The sequence below is a fragment of the Nerophis ophidion genome, linkage group LG10, assembly GCF_033978795.1.
Source record: "Nerophis ophidion isolate RoL-2023_Sa linkage group LG10, RoL_Noph_v1.0, whole genome shotgun sequence".
Lineage (NCBI taxonomy): Eukaryota > Metazoa > Chordata > Actinopteri > Syngnathiformes > Syngnathidae > Nerophis > Nerophis ophidion.
In genome coordinates, this window is record NC_084620.1 from 14,609,328 (window position 1) to 14,627,356 (window position 18,029).

At 41.3% G+C, this 18,029-nt stretch overlaps 1 protein-coding gene across 5 annotated transcripts in view; it reads left to right on the forward strand.

Annotated features, from left to right (window-relative positions):
- LOC133560246 (phospholipid-transporting ATPase ABCA1-like) overlaps nt 1–18,029 on the forward strand; it is a 277,208-nt gene that overhangs the window by 214,569 nt on the left and 44,610 nt on the right. For all 5 annotated transcript variants that reach the window (XM_061912560.1, XM_061912562.1, XM_061912559.1 and 2 more), the window contains 8 exons: nt 2,041–2,210; nt 5,436–5,613; nt 5,715–5,830; nt 8,811–8,955; nt 9,039–9,162; nt 11,776–11,905; nt 11,976–12,096; nt 17,933–17,995. In XM_061912560.1, coding sequence (XP_061768544.1) covers nt 2,041–2,210; nt 5,436–5,613; nt 5,715–5,830; nt 8,811–8,955; nt 9,039–9,162; nt 11,776–11,905; nt 11,976–12,096; nt 17,933–17,995 — 1,047 coding nt within the window. The remainder of the gene's footprint in view (nt 1–2,040; nt 2,211–5,435; nt 5,614–5,714; nt 5,831–8,810; nt 8,956–9,038; nt 9,163–11,775; nt 11,906–11,975; nt 12,097–17,932; nt 17,996–18,029) is intronic.

Consider the following 18,029-nt stretch of genomic DNA (forward strand, 5'->3'; position numbering starts at 1 on the left):
ACCTCTTGCTTCTCTTGAAATGTCCTTTCTTAAAAATGGCCATGTAAGTATAAATCTGCAACCTAATTAACCTTTTGCTCTTTTTTGCCAACATGGTTAAAAAGAAAAAAATGGAGTGAATGTCAGATTTCTCTTCTAGCCAAGTGTGGCTCCGGTGTGGCTGATGTGGTTTGCGTAGCACTTCCTGCATTCCCGAATCACAACCTGTAATCAGATACACATTTGTGAGTCACAAGTGAGTATTCAATCAAAGGAGGCGTTAATGTCACGTTCAACGTGATGCAAACTGGGAGGCCTATTATCAACAACTCCTGATTTGATTAGCTATCTCAACTGTCTATCAACTGTATGTTCCCTGTAAAACCTGCTCAGTGGCCTTGTGATTAGAGTGTCCGCCCTGAGACCGGCCGGGTCATATCAAAGACTATAAAAATGGGACCCATTACCTCCATGCTTGACACTCCGCATCAAGGGTTGGAATTGGGGGTTAAATCACCAAAATGATTTCCGCACACGGCCACCGCTGCTGCTCCCCTCACCTCCCAATGGGCATACTTGCCAACCCTCCCGGATTTTCCGGGAGACTCCCGAAATTCAGCGCCTCTCCCGAAAACCTCCCGGGACAAATTTTCTCCCGAAAATCTCCCGAAATTCAGGCGGAGCTGGAGGCCACGCCCCCTCAAGCTCCATGTGGACTTGAGTGACGTGTCGACAGCCTGTTTTCACGTCTGCTTTCCCACAGTACAAACAGCATGCCTGCCCAATGACGTTATAACTGTAGAATGATTGAAGGCGAGTTCTTGGTTTCTTATGTGGGTTTATTGTTAGGCAGTCTCATTAACGTCCTCCCAGCGTGGTAACAGCACACAACAACAGCAGTCACGTTTTCGTCTGCCGTAAACAGCAATGTTGTGACACTCTTAAACAGGACAATACTGCCACCTACTGTGCATGCATATGTGACAATAACATTTACGACTTTTAGAGCAGTGGTTCTCAACCTTTTTTCAGTGATGTACCCCCTGTGAACATTTTTTTAATTCAAGTACCCCCTAATCAGAGCAAAGCAGTTTTGGTTGGAAAAAAAAGATAAAGAAATAAAATACAGCATTATGTCATCAGTTTCTGATTTATTAAATTGTATAACAGTGCAAAATATTGCTCATTTGTGGTTGTCTTTCTTGAACTATTTGGAAAAAAAGATATAAAAATAACTAAAAACTTGTTGAAATATAAACAAGTGATTCAATTATAAATAAAGATTTGTACACATACCGCGATGAGGTGGCGACTTGTTCAGGGTGTACCCCGCCTTCCGCTCGATTGTAGCTGAGATAGGCACCAGCGACCCCAAAGGGAATAAGCGGTAGGAAATGGATGGATGGATAGCTGTAAATATACTCCTCCCCTCTTAACCACGCCCCAACAAAGCCCCGCCCCCAAACCACGCCCCTCGCCCCACCCCCAAACCACGCCCCCAACCCCCACCTCCCGAAATCGGAGGTCTCAAGGTTGGCAGGTATGCCAATGGGTCAAATGCAGAGAATAATTTCACCACACCAAATGTGTGTGTGACTATTGTTGGGACTTTAACTTTAACTATAAGTTAACTTGAACCTGCGCTGCACAGACCACCACATTGTTGATTCAGAAGGCCTTCGGCAGGTTTCCTACAGCACTGGCAACAAGCTAGCTAAATTTTGGTTGGATAAAAAAAACAACAACAAAAACAACAACATTGAAACTTAATAAGACATGAATAGAATATGATGAATACTAATATATATTTGGGGAAAGTAAATTAAATTAGTACATATTAAATTTACTTGGATTGATTCATGATAAGGATTTTTTGTTAGGCCAGCAGAGAAGGCCTTGTTGGCCGGACGGCCCATCCCTTCCAAATCGTTACGACTTTAAGCATGCCTTAATTCTTTTGACTATGCAGAGACTAAACAACTAAATGAAACATGCAAAGAGGCTTTGCCAAGTCTCTTGGGTGGATATGAAACAGCTAAGGACATGTTTTCCTGTCCACAGGTGTGGTTCTACAACAAGGCCTGGCACAGTGTGGTGTCCTTCGTGAACGTGGCCAACAACGCCATCCTAAGAGGAAACCTGCCGGTGGGACAGGACCCCCGCCTCTATGGCATTACCGTGTTCAACCACCCCCTCAACCTCACCAAAGAACAGCTGTCCTTCGTGGCCTTGTGAGTCGTATTAATAGTTGTGGACATCCTATGGTGTCATAATGTACCCTAAATGTGCTATTATTGTTGGAGATGCTCAGTATGACAGGAGTGTATAGTATATTATTAGGAAGCTAATTTGTTGTTTTTTTGCTGTCCTCATTTGAAATAGCATGAAACTACAGGACATGATGTACATTTTTACAGCCATTGCTATATTGCTATATGTTACTAAATGTTGGTATGTTTGCATTTTTAGTCAAGTAGTAGAAACCTTGTTTCCAAATGACTTTGGAAATTGTGTTAGTAAATATAAACATAATACAATGATTTGCAAATCCTTTTCAACTCATATTCAATTGAATGCACTACAAAGACAAGATATTTGATGTTCAAACTCATAAACTTTTTTTTTTTTTGCAAATAATAATTAACTTAGAATTTCATGGCTGCAACATGTGCCAAAGTAGTTGGGAAAGGGCATGTTTACCACTGTGTTACATCACTTTTTCTTTTAGCAACACTCAATAAACGTTTGGGAACTGAGGAAACTAATTGTTGAAGCTTTGAAAGTGGAATTCTTTCCCATTCTGTTTTATGTAGAGCTTCAGTCGTTTAACAGTCCGGGGTCTCCGCTGTCGTATTTTACGCTTCATAATTCGCCACACATTTTCGATGGGAGACAGGTCTAGACTGCAGGCGGTCCAGGAAAGTACCCACACTCTTTTTTTACGAAGCCACGCTGTTGTAACACGTGCTGAATGTGGCTTGGCATTGTCTTGCTGAAATAAGCAGGGGCGTCCATGAAAAATACGGCACTTAGATGGCAGCATATGTTGTTCCAAAACCTGTATGTACCTTTCAGCATTAATGGTGCCTTCACAGGTGTGTAAGTTACCCATGCCTTGGGCACTAATGCACCCATACCATCACAGATGCTGGCTTTTGAACTTTGCGTCGATAACAGTCTGGATGGTTCGCTTCTCTTTTTATCCGGATGACAGTATGTCAAATATTTCCAAAAACAATTTTGAAATGTGGACTCGTCAGACCACAGAACACTTTTCCACTTTGCATCAGTCCATCTTAGATGATCTCGGTGGCGTTTCTGGATGTTGTTGATGAATGGCTTTTGCTTTTCATAATAGAGCTTTCACTTACAGATGTAGCGACGAACTGTATTTAGTGACAGTGGTGTTCCTGAGCCCATGTGGTGATATGCTTTCGAGATTGATGTCAATTTTTGATACAGTGCCGTCTGAGGGATCGAAAGTCACGGTCATTCAATGTTGTTTTCCGGCCATGCCGCTTACGTCGAGTGGTTTCTCCAGATTCTCTGAACCTTTTGATGATACTATGAACTGTAGATGTTGAAATCCCTAAACTTCTTGCAATTGCACTTTGAGAAATGTTGTTCTTAAACTGTTTGACTATTTGCTCACGCAGTTGTGGACAAAGGGGTGTACCTCACCTCATCCTTTCTTGTGAAAGACTGAGCATTTTTTGGGAAGTTGTTTTTATACCCAATCATGGCACCCACCTGTTACCAATTAGCCTGCACCCCTGTGGGATGTTCCAAATAAGTGTTTGATGAGCATTCCTCAACTTTATCAGTATTTATTGCCACCTTTCCCAACTTCTTTTTCACGTGTTGCTGGCATCAAATTCTAAAGTTAATGATTATTTGCAAAAAAAACTGTTTATCAGTTTGAACATCAAATATGTTGTTTTTGTAGCATATTCAACTGAATATGGGTTGGAAAGGATTTGCAAATCATTGTATTCCGTTTATATTTACATCTAACACAATTTCCCAACTCATATGGAAACAGGGTTTGTAATCTGAAATCACTTTAATCAAGTGGACATCTTATCGTCTATAAAAGAGTCCATTAAGGCACGAGATGATCCCCAAATTAAAACAGTGTATCCCTGCTGTTTGTTAGCATGCTAGCATTTAATATTTTTAGCATTTCCATTGCAGTAAAGTTAAAGGCCTACTGAAACCCACTACTACCGACCACGCAGTTTGATAGTTTATATATCAATGATGAAATATTAACATTGCAACACATGCCAATACGGCCTTTTTAGTTTACTAAATTGCAATTTTAAATTTCCCGGGAGTTTCGTCTTGAAAACGTCGCGCAATGACGACGTGTACGCAAGACGTCACGGGTTTTAAGGAAATATGAGTGCTGCAAAAGTCGTCTGCTTTAAACGCATATTTACACAGTATTTTGAAGATCTGTGTTGCTGAATCTTTTGCAATTTCCATCCATCCATTTTCTACCACTTATTCCCTTTTGGGGTCGCGGGGGGCGCTGGCGCCTATCTCAGCTACAATTTGTTCAATTAATATTGAAGAAGTCACAGTAGAAAGATGGAGTTGGGAAGCTTTAGCCTTTAGCCACACAAACACACGGTGATTCCTTGTTTAAAATTCCTGGAGGTGAACCTTTCCTATGGATCAGAGCGCGGTCAAGCCAACATGGATCCCTACCAAATGTCAACCAGCAGGTTTTGGTGAAAAAATTGTGGTTAAAAAGTTAGTTCTTACCGGAGAAAAGCTGAGCTTGTGCCGTCCATAGCTGCCGTCGACTCCCCTGAGACACTGGCCTCAAGACACCCGTGGATACACCCTTCCGACTATCAGGTACTATTTAACTCACTAAAACACTGGCAACACAATAGAAAGATAAGGGATTTCCCAGAATTATCCTAGTAAATGTGTCTAAAAACATCGGAATCCGTCCCAATGCAATCGCGTTTTTTTTTTTAACTTATTTTTTTTAATCTTTTTTTTTTTCTAGTCCGTCGCTATCAATATCCTCAAACACAAATCCTTCATCCTCGCTCAAATTAATGGGGAAATTGTCGTTTTCTCGGTCCGAGTAGCACTTTTTGTTGGAGGCTCCCATTAAAAACAATGTGAATATGTGAGGAGCCATCGACAGGTGACGTCATCGTCTGCGACTTCCGGTAGAAGCAGGGCTTTTCTCTTAACACCGAAAGTTGCGAACTTTATTGTGCATGGTCTCTACTAAATCCTTTCAGCAAAAATATGGCAGTATCGCGAAATAATCAAGTATGACACATAGAATGGACCTGCTATCCCCGTTTAAATTAAAAATCTCATTTCAGTAGGCCTTTAAAATAGCAAAATCAGATTACAAACGCAACTCATAAAAATGTTGGTTAAAATTGCTTGTCTGAGGTTAATAACTGTCCATGTTTAATGTCCAGGGCTACGACATCCACTGACGTTGTGGTATCCATCTGCGTCATCTTCGCCATGTCCTTCATCCCTGCCAGCTTTGTCCTCTTCCTCATCCAGGAGCGTGTTAGCAAAGCCAAACATCTTCAATTTGTCAGCGGAGTCAATCCGACTGTCTACTGGCTGGCTAATTTCGCCTGGGACATGGTAAGTAAGCATCACGATATTAAAGTTACTAATTTTAGTCAATAGTCATCATAGTAAAATTCGTAATGATATTAATGTTTCTCCTATTTTGCATGTGTCAGTGCAACTACGCCGTCCCGTGTGTCATCGTCATTGTGATATTCCTGTGCTTCCAACAAGAATCATATGTCTCTCTTGCCAACCTGCCTGCCCTGGTTCTGCTTCTGGTTCTCTATGGGTAAACCCTAATTTTAACTATTTAAATATGTTTGTTTTTTTGATAGATGTTTGTTCTTTCTCTTTTCTTTAAGCTTATAACAACACAAGCTAAGTTAGCACTGTGACGGATCTTGAAGGATACATCATGTCCTGTAGTCAGATGCTGTTTTATAAGACAATGGTTACGGTGCTTTAATGCGAGCATAACAACATCACAACTTAAGTACAGAAAGTGCCATGGCTTCTTTAGAATGGCTTTACGTCATCTCTTGTGGACATTATGTCCAAAGAAGAATTTATGAAGTGTTAATACGATAACAGTTACTGTGCTAAGTTATCGGAATGTTGTTAAATCCATCATACAATGATTTTTGGAAGGAGAATATCTAAAATGTTAAAGGCCTACTGAAATGAGATTTTCTTATTTAAACGGGGATAGCAGGTCCATTTTATGTGTCATACTTGATCATTTCGCGATATTGCCATATTTCTGCTGAAAGGATTTAGTAGCGAACATCCACGATAAAGTTCGCAACTTTTGGTCGTTAATAAAAAAGCCTTGCCTTTACCGAAAGTCGCAGACGATGACGTCACCCGTGTGGGTGTTCCTCACATCCTCACATTGTTTATAATGGGAGCCTCCAACAAAAAGAGCTATTCGAACCGAAAAAACGACAATTTCCCCATTAATTTGAGCAAGGATGAAAGATTCGTGGCTGAGGATATTGATAACGAAGGACTAGAAAAAAACAATAAATAAAATCGTTAAAAAAAAAGGCGATTGTATTGTGAGTGATTCAGATGTTTTTAGACACATTTACTAGGATAATTCTGGGAAATCCCTTATCTTTCTATTGAGTTGCTAGTGTTTTAGTGAGTTTAATAGTACCTGATAGTCGGAGGGGTGTGTCCACGGGTGTCTTGACGCCAGTGTCTGAGGGAATTAATCACGGCAGCAACAGCACAACAGAAATTCCGCAGATCTCCGGTAAGAGGCAACTTTTTACCACAATTTTCTCACGGAAACCTGCCGGTTGACAAGTGGTCGGGATCCATGTTCGCTTGACCGTGCTCTGATCCATAGTAAAATTTCACCTCCGGGAATTTTAAACAAGGAATCACTGTGTGTTTGTGTGGCTAAAGGCTAAAGCTTCCCAACTCCATCTTTCTACTTTGACTTCTCCAATATTAACTGAACAAATTGCAAAAGATTCAGCAACACAGATCTCCAAAATACTGTGTAATTATGCGGTTAAAGCAGACGACTTTTAGCTGTGTGTGTGCGCAGCGCTCATATTTTCTAACAGCCCGTGACGTCTTGCGTACACGTCATCATTATGCAACGTTTTCAAGAAGAAACACCCAGTAAATTTAAAATTGCAATTTAGTAAACTAAAAAGGCCGTATTGGCATGTGTTGCAATGTTAATATTTCATCATTGATATATAAACTATCAGACTACGTGGTGGGTAGTAGTGGGTTTCAGTAGGCCTTTAATATATCAACTGTTAGCACTATTAGAAGTTTGTTCAGCCTCATTAGCATTTTGGACTCAGATCTAACATCAGAAAATGGTGTAAAGTCCTTGAGGGTTTGCCAAAGAATATTCTCTATTCACGTAGCTATATTTCTACATGTTAGCATACTAAGTATTAGTACATTAGTGTTTATTAAACTATCCTTTAAATATAATTTCCACAAGACATGGTGTAAAATTCTGGAGCAGCCGCAGCACTTTCTGTACCAAAGTTACGATATTGCTATGTTGGCATACAACTGTTAGAATGTTAAAGGCCTACTGAAACCCACTACTACCGACCACGCAGTCTGATAGTTTATATATCAATGATGAAATATTAACATTGCAACACATGCCAATACGGCCTTTTTAGTTTACTAAATTGCAATTTTAAATTTACCGGGTGTTTCTTCTTGAAAACGTCGCATAATGATGACGTGTACGCAAGACGTCACGGTCTGTTAGAAAATATGAGCGCTGCACACACACAGCTAAAAGTCGTCTGCTTTAACCGCATAATTACACAGTATTTTGGAGATCTGTGTTGCTGAATCTTTTGCAATTTGTTCAGTTAATATTGGAGAAGTCAAAGTAGAAAGATGGAGTTGGGAAGCTTTAGCCTTTAGCCACACAAACACACAGTGATTCCTTGTTTAAAATTCCCGGAGGTGAAACTTTACTATGGATCAGAGCGGTCAAGCGAACATGGATCCCGACCGAATGTCAACCAGCAGGTTTCGGTGTGAAAATTGTGGTAAAAAGTCGCTTCTTACCAGAGATCAGCTGAGCTTGCGCCGTCCGTAAAGCTGCCGTCGACTTCCCTGAGACACTGGCCTCAAGACACCCGTGGACACACACCTCCGACTATCAGGTACTGTTAAACTCACTAAAACACTAGCAACACAATAGAAAGATAAGGGATTTCCCGGACGTATCCTAGTAAATGTGTCTAAAAACATCTGAATCCGTCCCAATGCAATCGCGTTTTGTTTTTTTTAACTTGTTTATTTATTTATTTTATTTATTTTTCTAGTCCGTCACTATCAATACCCTCAAACACAAATCTTTCATCCTAGCTCAAATTAATGGGGAAATTGTCGTTTTCTTGGTCCGAATAGCTATTTTTGTTGGAGGCTCCCATTATAAACAGGAGCCATCAACGGGTGACGTGAGGAGCTATCAACGGGTGACGTCATCGTCTGCGACTTCCGGTAAAAGCAGGGCTTTTCTGTTAGCGAAAAAAAGTTGCAAACTTTATTGTCGATGTTCTCCACTAAATCCTTTCAGCAAAAATATGGCAATATCGCGAAATGATCAAGTATGACACATAGAATGGACCTGATATCCCCGTTTAAATAAGAAAATCTCATTTCAGTAGCCCTTTAAGTTAGCAACTTAACTAAAAGAAACCAATAACGTAGCTCTAAATGACATACATATTTTTAGATGTATATTGATATTGTTCTTGTGGTGGACACAGGTGGTCCATCATCCCCTTGATGTACCCGGCGTCCTTCATCTTCAGCGTTCCCAGCACTGCCTATGTGGTGCTAACATGCATCAACCTCTTTGTCGGCATCAATGGCAGTATTGCCACATTTGTAATGGAGCTCTTCAACGACGAGGTACTTAGTCAAATGTCCACTAAACTTATAGGCCTAAGTCAGATTTATCGATACCATGTCTGTGTTTGTCTGCCCGCCCCCAGGATGTGTCGTACATCAATGACATCGTCAAACAGGTGCTCCTCGTCTTCCCTCATTTCTGTCTGGGAAGAGGATTGATTGACATGGCCAAGAATCAAGCCATGGGTACCCTCTTTAGCAGCTTTGGTAAGTTAGCATATCAACTGTTAGCATTTTAGGTATTATACATTAAAAAAGGATATGACTATAGAGCAGGGGTGCCCAAACAGCGATTTTTACAATGCAACAGAGTATTTCAGTCTCATACCAGCTTATTTACTGTAAATCTATAGTAGAGATTGTCAGAAAGCTGTGTGCCTAATTCAGTTAACATGTATTGCTGCATTTTTTATGTCAAAACATTCAAAACGCAAATTTTCGGCAGATTTTGCTTTTCTCAAAACAGCTCCTCCTAGATATTTCATCCAATCGCATTCAAATTTTACCCAGACACATTAGAAATATGGAGGATGATTAATATTGAAGCATTTGGGTTTTCATTATCAGATGTGGGCAAAGCATGGCGACAAACATCCTTCTTCATAGACTTTATTGTACGCTACTGCTCAGCCCGTAATGAAAAAAATATATATTTTACGGTAAATAAAAATGTCAGATCAGTCACCAGAATTTTACCGTTTTTTACACCAAATTATTGTCAATTGAAAACTGTACTACTGTTGTTTATGTGTTATAAAAGCTGCCATTTTTTTTTAATCATTAATATCTATGGCCATTTTTTCACATTAGCATTACTGTAAATGGAAAAACAGTACCACTGACGGTTTTACGGTAAATTTCTGGGAAGTCATCTGCCAGGTTGTGACTGTAAAATCTACTGACTTTTTAGCTTTGCGGACATGCTATCAATAAAGAGGTCAGTATAAATGTGTTACATTTGATACGATGGGCAAGATTTGGCCCGAGGGCCCCACTTTTGGCATCTCTGCGATAGAACATATTGTACAATCATTGCTATCTTACTATATGTTAGCATTTAAAATGTGTTTAAAACATTTAATTGTTTAAGCTATCTACTGTTCCTTTGCTCTACTGCTTTGTTTTAGCACACCAACAGTTATCTCGTTTTAGCTTTCCTTATTTGAAATAGTATGAGACTATAAGGCACCATGTATATTCGTTATGGTACTCAGGTTGCTATTTTGGTCACATTTGTTAGCATACCGACGGATGGATTTAGTATGTTAGAAAGTGAATGCTTGTGAGCATTTTCCTGCATGGAGGTATAGTATAAATAGCATGATTTTCCAAGCCCAACATGTTAAAGGCCTACTGAAACCCACTACTACAGACCACGCAATGATGAAATATTAACATTGCAACACATGCCAATTTAGTAATTACAGTTTACTAAATTGCAATTTAAAATTTCGCGCCACGTATCCTGTTAAAAACGTTGCAGTATGATGACGCGTGCGCGTGACGTCACGGATTGTAGCGGACATTTTGATCCAGCACCGATCCCAGCTATAAGTCGTCTGCTTTAATCGCATAATCACACAGTATTCTGGACATCTGTTTTGCTGAATCTTTTGCAATTTTTTCAATTAATAATGGAGACGTCAAAGAAGAAAGATGTAGGTGGGAAGCGGTGTATTGCGGCCGCCTTTAGCAACACAAACACAGTCGATGTTTCCCTGTTTCCTTGTTTACATTCCCGAAAGCTGATGGTAAAGCTTTACTCTGTAACAGAGTGGTCAAGCGAACATGGTTCCCTACCACATGTCAACCGGCAGGTTTCGGTGAGAAAATGGTGGTAATAAGTCGGCTCTTACCATAGTTATGAGCGGAGAGCTTGGGTCTTGCCTCGCCTCCTGCAGCTGCGGACTCTCTTGCCTCCTCCCGACCGTCGGATGCTAACACCGTGGAGGAGGGAGAAAAAAAATAATCTCAGCCCGGCTGCCTTGCCTCGTCGAGAAACGTGGCTTCCCTCAAAGACATTGGTGGTCACCACACCCGTGGCCACACCCCTCCGACTTTCAGGTACGGCCATATTATCCCACTAAAACACTAGTAACACAATAAGCAGATAAGGGATTTTCCAGAAGTATCCTCGTAAATGTGTCCAATAACATCTGAATCGCTCCCACTGTCCTCGTCTTTTTTTTTTATATATATAATCCTTCACTCTCACTTTCCTCATCCACGAATCTTTCATCCTCACTCAAATTAATGGGGAAATCGTCGCTTTCTCGGTCCGAATCGCTATCGCTGCTGGTGGCCATGATTATAAACAATGTGAGGATGTGAGGAGCCCTACAACCCGTGACGTCACGCGCACATCGTCTGCTACTTCCGGTACAGGCAAGGCTTTTTTATTAGCGACCAAAAGTTGCGAACATTATCATCGATGTTCTCTACTAAATCCTTTCAGCAAAAATATGGCAATATCGCGAAATGATCAAGTATGACACATAGAGTGGACCTGCTATCCCCGTTTAAATAAGAAAATCTCATTTCAGTAGGCCTTTAAACAGTTTCAAATTGTGCAAGGAAAAAAGGAAAGCTGATTTTTTTAAGAGTTGTAAAAAAAAGCTATTTTCCTGTCGGGGCACAATAATTAACATGGTAGCATTTTGGTACTGTCATCCGTTTACTTGCGTGTTGTTGTTTTTTTGAGTCTAAGTGGCATATTAAGCTGTCACACATAACTATATCAAAACACTTCAATGAGCGGCTTGCTGTTGGTGTGACATCTTGTTGTTTTGATGATTTCCCTGCTCTATTTACTTCAACTAGGAGAGAACCGCTTCAAGGATCCTCTTAGCTGGGACATGGTTGGCAAGAACCTCTTCGCTATGTCCATACAAGGAGCGGCCATGTTTCTTATCACCATTCTCATCCAATACAAGTTCTTTTGCAAACCAAGGTGAAAACATGCTACATTTGCCGACATAAATGTTGATCATAAGTAAGATTTTTTTTTTTTTTTTATGCAGGCGTACTTCCGCAAAGTTGCTTTGCACTGAGGAAGAGGACGTTGACGTTGCTCGAGAACGGGATCGGGTGTACGCAGGAAAAGCCCAGAATGACCTTTTGAGGACATACGATCTAACTAAGGTGTTGCCTTGTTTTGCTGGGGAGACAAAATGCTAACATGCTAACAGTCACAATGCTAAGATATAGACAAAAATGCATACACTGTACAGTTAATGTTTAAGAAAGCCTACATTTGGTGAATTAATCCCATTATACTATTGCACAACTACCTACTTTTTAAGAAGTATGCAAATATATCCCAGTCGCCCATCCTCTATGGCTCCTCTTACTCACACGCCACCATGTGTTCGTTTAGCAGGGGGATTAGCAAAGTCAAGCAACATCGGGGGAAAATGTATTTATTGGTCTTCTACCCGAAAAAAAAGTATAGATAGGCAATTATATCATCCGCAACCGCGTCACCAAAGTCGTCCTCCACCCCCCGTCCACCCGAACCAACATTTTATCAGAAACGCATCCGCCCGCCACCCGCGCGTTGAAATACATCAGAGGTTGGCCACCTTTACCACTCACAGAGCTGTCTAAACCCGTTTCACAGAGTAACGAAGACAATTGGAGCCACTAAAGTTCTCGCAATTTTCCAATTGGCGTTCATCCTGATGACAAGGATATGGGCATGCTGTGAAGCCATTGCCTTTGACACCTTCACCAACATGTACACACCGATTATTAGTCTGGCAACATGTTGTGTGCAGCTTCCGCAATCACACGTACACGATTGAAAGGCATACTGGGTGATACAGAGTACACTGATGGTTGTGATATAAACAACTTTAACACTTACTAATATGCACCACGCTGTGAAGCCACACCTAACAAGATTGACAAAAACATTTCGGGAGAACATCCTCACAGTAACACAACATAAACGCAACACAACAAATATCCAGAATCCTGTGTGTCCGTGACAAATCCTGAATATATTTTACACCCCCGCGCCCCCAACCCAGCCCACCTTACCGACGCACGGGGTGAGGGGAGGGGAGGGGGCTTTGCTGCCAGCTGGGTGTATAAAATAGTCAGGAGTGTCATGGATACAAAGGATTCTGGGTATTTGTTGTGTTGCGTTTATGTTGTGTTACTGGGAGGATGTTCTCCCGAAATGTGTTTGTCAATCTTGTTTGGTGTGGCTTCACAGCGTGGCGCATATTACTAAGAGTGTTAAAATTGTTTATATCACAATCATTAGTGTACTCTGTGTCACCCAGTATGCCTTACAGTCGCGTGCGTGTTGCTGCAGAAGCCACACACAACATGATAATAGACTGACAAGCAGATCGTACATGCTGTAGAGGGCGACAAAGTCAATGGCTTCATAGCACGCCCTAATACTTATTATCTGGGTGACTACCGGTAGTCATTCTAGAGAATATTAGCGTCCCCTATTGTCTTCTACGCTTTGTGACACGGTTCTTAAATGGCTCTTTGAATGGCAAAGGATACCGATCCCAGAACCATGTATATCAAATATTTCTGGATGATTCAACCGCCACCTGCCCGAATATACTTAAAATCTATTTTTTCGTCATGTCACCCGCCCGACCCGCGGTTCATCCGCGGACTCCGCGTATGAGACCGCAAACCGCGCATCTCTAGACTCGACATTTCAAACTACAGTATGCAAAGTACTTCCTTAAAAGACCAGTAGTGTGAGGCTTGTGTGGCATAACGATGCCGGGTTCGTTCTTACAAGCATGCGTCGGACAAAAACACAGCGTAAGGTAAGATATAAAGATTTATTAAAATCAAAACAGGCTAAGAACAAAAACACTGGTGCTAATAGAAAGCCAAAAAAATGGCGCTAGCATGGAAGCTAGGAATATGAATAAAAAAACTAAACTTGGCACGAAGGCACAAAAAGGGAAAACAAAATGACTACTATGAAAGCTAGGAATGAAATAAACTGCAGCGCGAGAGCTAGCGAGTAATAGAATGAAACACAAGACATCAACTGTTGCATGAGAGCAATTTAGAGTCCGACAATGACTGAACAGAAAGGGCTGGCTTATATAAGGATGGTGATTAGTAAAACAGGTGTGCCGGAACCGAGAGTAGCAGGTGGAAATAATATGTAACCATGGTGACAGACTACACAGGAAATAAGGAATGTGATAAAAAAATGGAACAAAACAACATTCTGGTACGATCCGAGCAGCGGATCGCAACAAGTAGAGTGGAAAAACAAGTTGCCTTCATAGGCTTAACAGTGTTTTACTGTATCCATTAAACCACATCCAATTGTAATTACTACCTGCAAAGTATCGTCTGAGCATCCAAAAATGTCGCAAATTCAGTCAGCTAATTTGAATATTTCTCTCTGAATGTCTTCAGTATTTTCCATTGATTCTGCAGATCACTTATACTGGAAATATGCAAAAATTGTAAAGGGATGTGCTGTTTATGCGAGTCAAGAACACATATGCTTGGCTTTTTTTATGCATTCAAAATCGTAAATAAATTGCTATAATTTGAGTCAATATATCGAGTCCATGGTTCTCTCCCGGAAAAGGGTGGAGTGTCATCTCCAGGTTGGGGAGGAGACCCTGCCCCAAGTGGAGGAGTTCAAGTACCTAGGAGTCTTGTTCACGAGTGGGGGAAGAGTGGATCGTGAGATCGACAGGCGGCTCGGTGCGGCGTCTTCAGTAATGCGGACGTTGTACCGATCCGTTGTGGTGAAGAAGGAGCTGAGCCGGAAGGCAAAGCTCTGAATGATCTACGTTCCCATCCTAACCTATGGTCATGAGCTTTGGGTCATGACCGAAAGGATAAGATCACGGGTACAAGCGGCCGAAATGAGTTTCCTCCGCCGGGTGGCGGGGCTCTCCCTTAGAGATAGGGTGAGAAGCTCAGTCATCTGGGAGGAACTCAAAGTAAAGCCGCTGCTCCTTCACATCGAGAGGAGCCAGATGAGGTGGTTCGGGAATCTGGTCAGGATGCCACCCGAACGCCTCCCGAGGGACGTGTTTAGGGCACGCCCAACCGGTAGGAGGCCACGAAGAAAACGCAGGATACGTTGGGATGACTATGTCTCCCGGCTGGCCTGGGATTGCCTCGAGATCCCCCGGGAAGAGCCAGACAAAGTTGCTGGAGAGAGGGAAATCTGGGCTTCCCTGCTTAGGCTGCTGCCCCCGCGACCCGTCCTCGGATAAGCGGAAGAAGATGGATGGATGGATATCGAGGGTCCTCTATTCCGCCCATTATATCCTCTCTAAAGACATTTGCAAACCGCCAACAATTTTCCATTTACTTGTAATTACCGGAATTTTTAAACAATGAGTAATATTGTTCATTTAAGCGCTAATGCAGAAAGCCAATTTTAACGGGGAATTGATAGTAGCAAGTTGATGCTAGCTTACGCTGCTATTATTGACACACTGAGACAACGGCGGCTTCTGCTCCGTCTCAAACTTGCTTAAAGTAAATTCGACATTAGAACTCATGCATCTCTCACCTGGTAGTAGACAAATGTGGCCATGGGTTCAATCAATCAATCAATCAATGTTTATTTATATAGCCCTAAATAAAAAGTGTCTCAAAGGGCTGCGCAAGCCACAACGACATCCGCGGTACAGAGCCCACATAAGGGCAAGGAAAAACTCACCCCAGTGGGACGTCGGTGACAATGACTATGAGAAACCTTGGAGAGGATCGCATATTTTAGAATCCCTGAAAAAAAATAAGTGTGTGATTCGTCTCTCATAATGATTGGAAACGATAGGCGAAATTTCCCCTTCAAACTAACTTAAAGCTGAGGCACCTAAGTTATATTCTTTAACTAAAAAAAATCATATTTCCATGATACAGTATTTCATAACAGTAATAATTTCAGTAAAATGTGTACGTATGCCTGCTGTCTGTGCTATATATTTTTTGTTAATTACCGTATTTCCTTGAATTGCCGCAGGGCATATAGTATGCGCCTGCCTTGAATTTGCTTCTCAAAATAATTAGCGCATGCTTAGTATTACCGCCTGGTCAAACTCATGACGTCACGAGTGACACTTCCTCTGTCATCATTTTCAAAATGGAGGAGGCTGATTTCAATGCCGGTAATTTGAAATCGCATAAAGGGAAGAAGATTAAGAGCTATTCAGTAGGATTTAAGGTCCAAGCTTACATCACACTCAATTTTTTACTGCATACCTTTGGTATGTGCCGGAGTGAGAAGAGGTTTTAAAACAATTAGCGCATGCTTACTTTTACCGCATGCCTTTGGTAAGCGCAGGAGTGAGAACAGGTTTTAAATGAATTAGCGCCCCGGCGGCAATTCAAGGAAATACGGTAGTTGGTTTTAGTTTAAAAAAAATACAAAACGGATGACAAAATCATTTGTCTTCCTGGCGGTCAACCCCTCAAGGTCTAATCACAGGATTTAGAGAAAGGAATGGTGAGCAGAGCCCATGAAGGAGCCTCCTCATTGGCTGACGCGATATATAGTGAAGTGTGTGCACGGCGCTAACTTGTTTTCAGTTAACCATGGTTGCCGAACACCCATCTGTAAAGATTGCAATACTTGCGCTTGCTGTTACAGCATGTACTGCTAAAAAAAAAAAAGGAAATCAGAGGAAGAAAAGAAAGCCGCTGTATGTCTAAAAAAACAAAGAAGATAAGAATAAAATAGACTAGAAAGTACTTTATTGATCCTTGGGGGAAATTCAGCACCACAGTTTGCTCGCAATAGACAATAATAATAAATAATAATATCCAACATAAATTATATATATATAATATATATATATAATATAAATATATTGTACATATATTCTACATTTAAGTGCAGTCAAGAAGGAACATATGCATTATACAGTCTGATGGCTGTCGGTATGAAGGACCTCCTGCGTCGTTCCGTGTTACATTTTGGGAGTCTGAGCCTTCCACTGAAGGTGCTCGTTCTCTCCGCAAAGTCCGAGTGTAGTGGGTGGCAGGTGTTGTCCATAATGGCTAGGAGTTTTGCTAGACTTCTCCTCTCTGACACCACCGCCAGAAAGTCCAGCTCCACTCCCACCACGTTACTGGCCTTCTCTACCAACTTGTCCAGTCTGTTTGCATCCCTCACTCTTAGCCCGCTGCCACATTTTGGTCCGGCGTATTCTAGATGGAGGGTGTTGCGTGCTAGTTTTGGACTAACTTTGGATGTGCAAGTGACTGTTTTTTTTTTAAAGAGCTAGTTAAAATGATCTAATGGTCTAATGTTCCATGTTCCTATATTTTGTGTGGCAACGTGTTAGTATGTTTACCGATAGTTATGCGATTGCTGTTCCGTCTATTGTAAGCAGAGACACAGTTTGTGGTTGATGTATTCAGATTTTTGCAAAATCCTTGTATTGTATATGGCGATGTTATAGCTTAGCAACATAAATGAGTATTTCATAATTAGAGTTAAAAAAAACACGTACCTGTGACGACATTTATTTTCTGCAACAAAATACGAAATAGGGGATCCTTTGATGCAATTTCAAACCGTCAACAATCTATGCGTGTGCACGTACAGCTCTCGTGCTCTATTATGTGCACTTCCAGAAAGGAGGAGACTAGAAGGGACAATCAGCAAGGTGCGCAGAGGGGGCGGGATTTACAGTTTGAATTCTGCCTGGTGACACAAGATTCAAGTACATTTAAATAAATGGAGTAAATTTGTGCACTAATGATAAAACGTTGCCAAACATCTAAAGCGAGCACGCAGGGCATACCCCCTTGCTGGAAATACAGAGTAAGGAGACCATCAGCATACGGACAGATGCATGGAAATATGAAAAACCTCATTTTTTTAATTGATTAAAAATAAGAAATTGTGATTCAATTACTAATTTTTTTTGGACACCCTTAATACTTTCTGACAACTGTCTTATTTACATGCACAGTACAAACTCTTCTCAGTCTCATTTGCTCGCTGCAGGTGTATCCAGGGAAACGTATCCCAGCTGTGGACCGTCTATGTGTGGGCATACCTGCGGCAGAGGTGGGCCAAATATTTATTTTTGGATTTTACACAA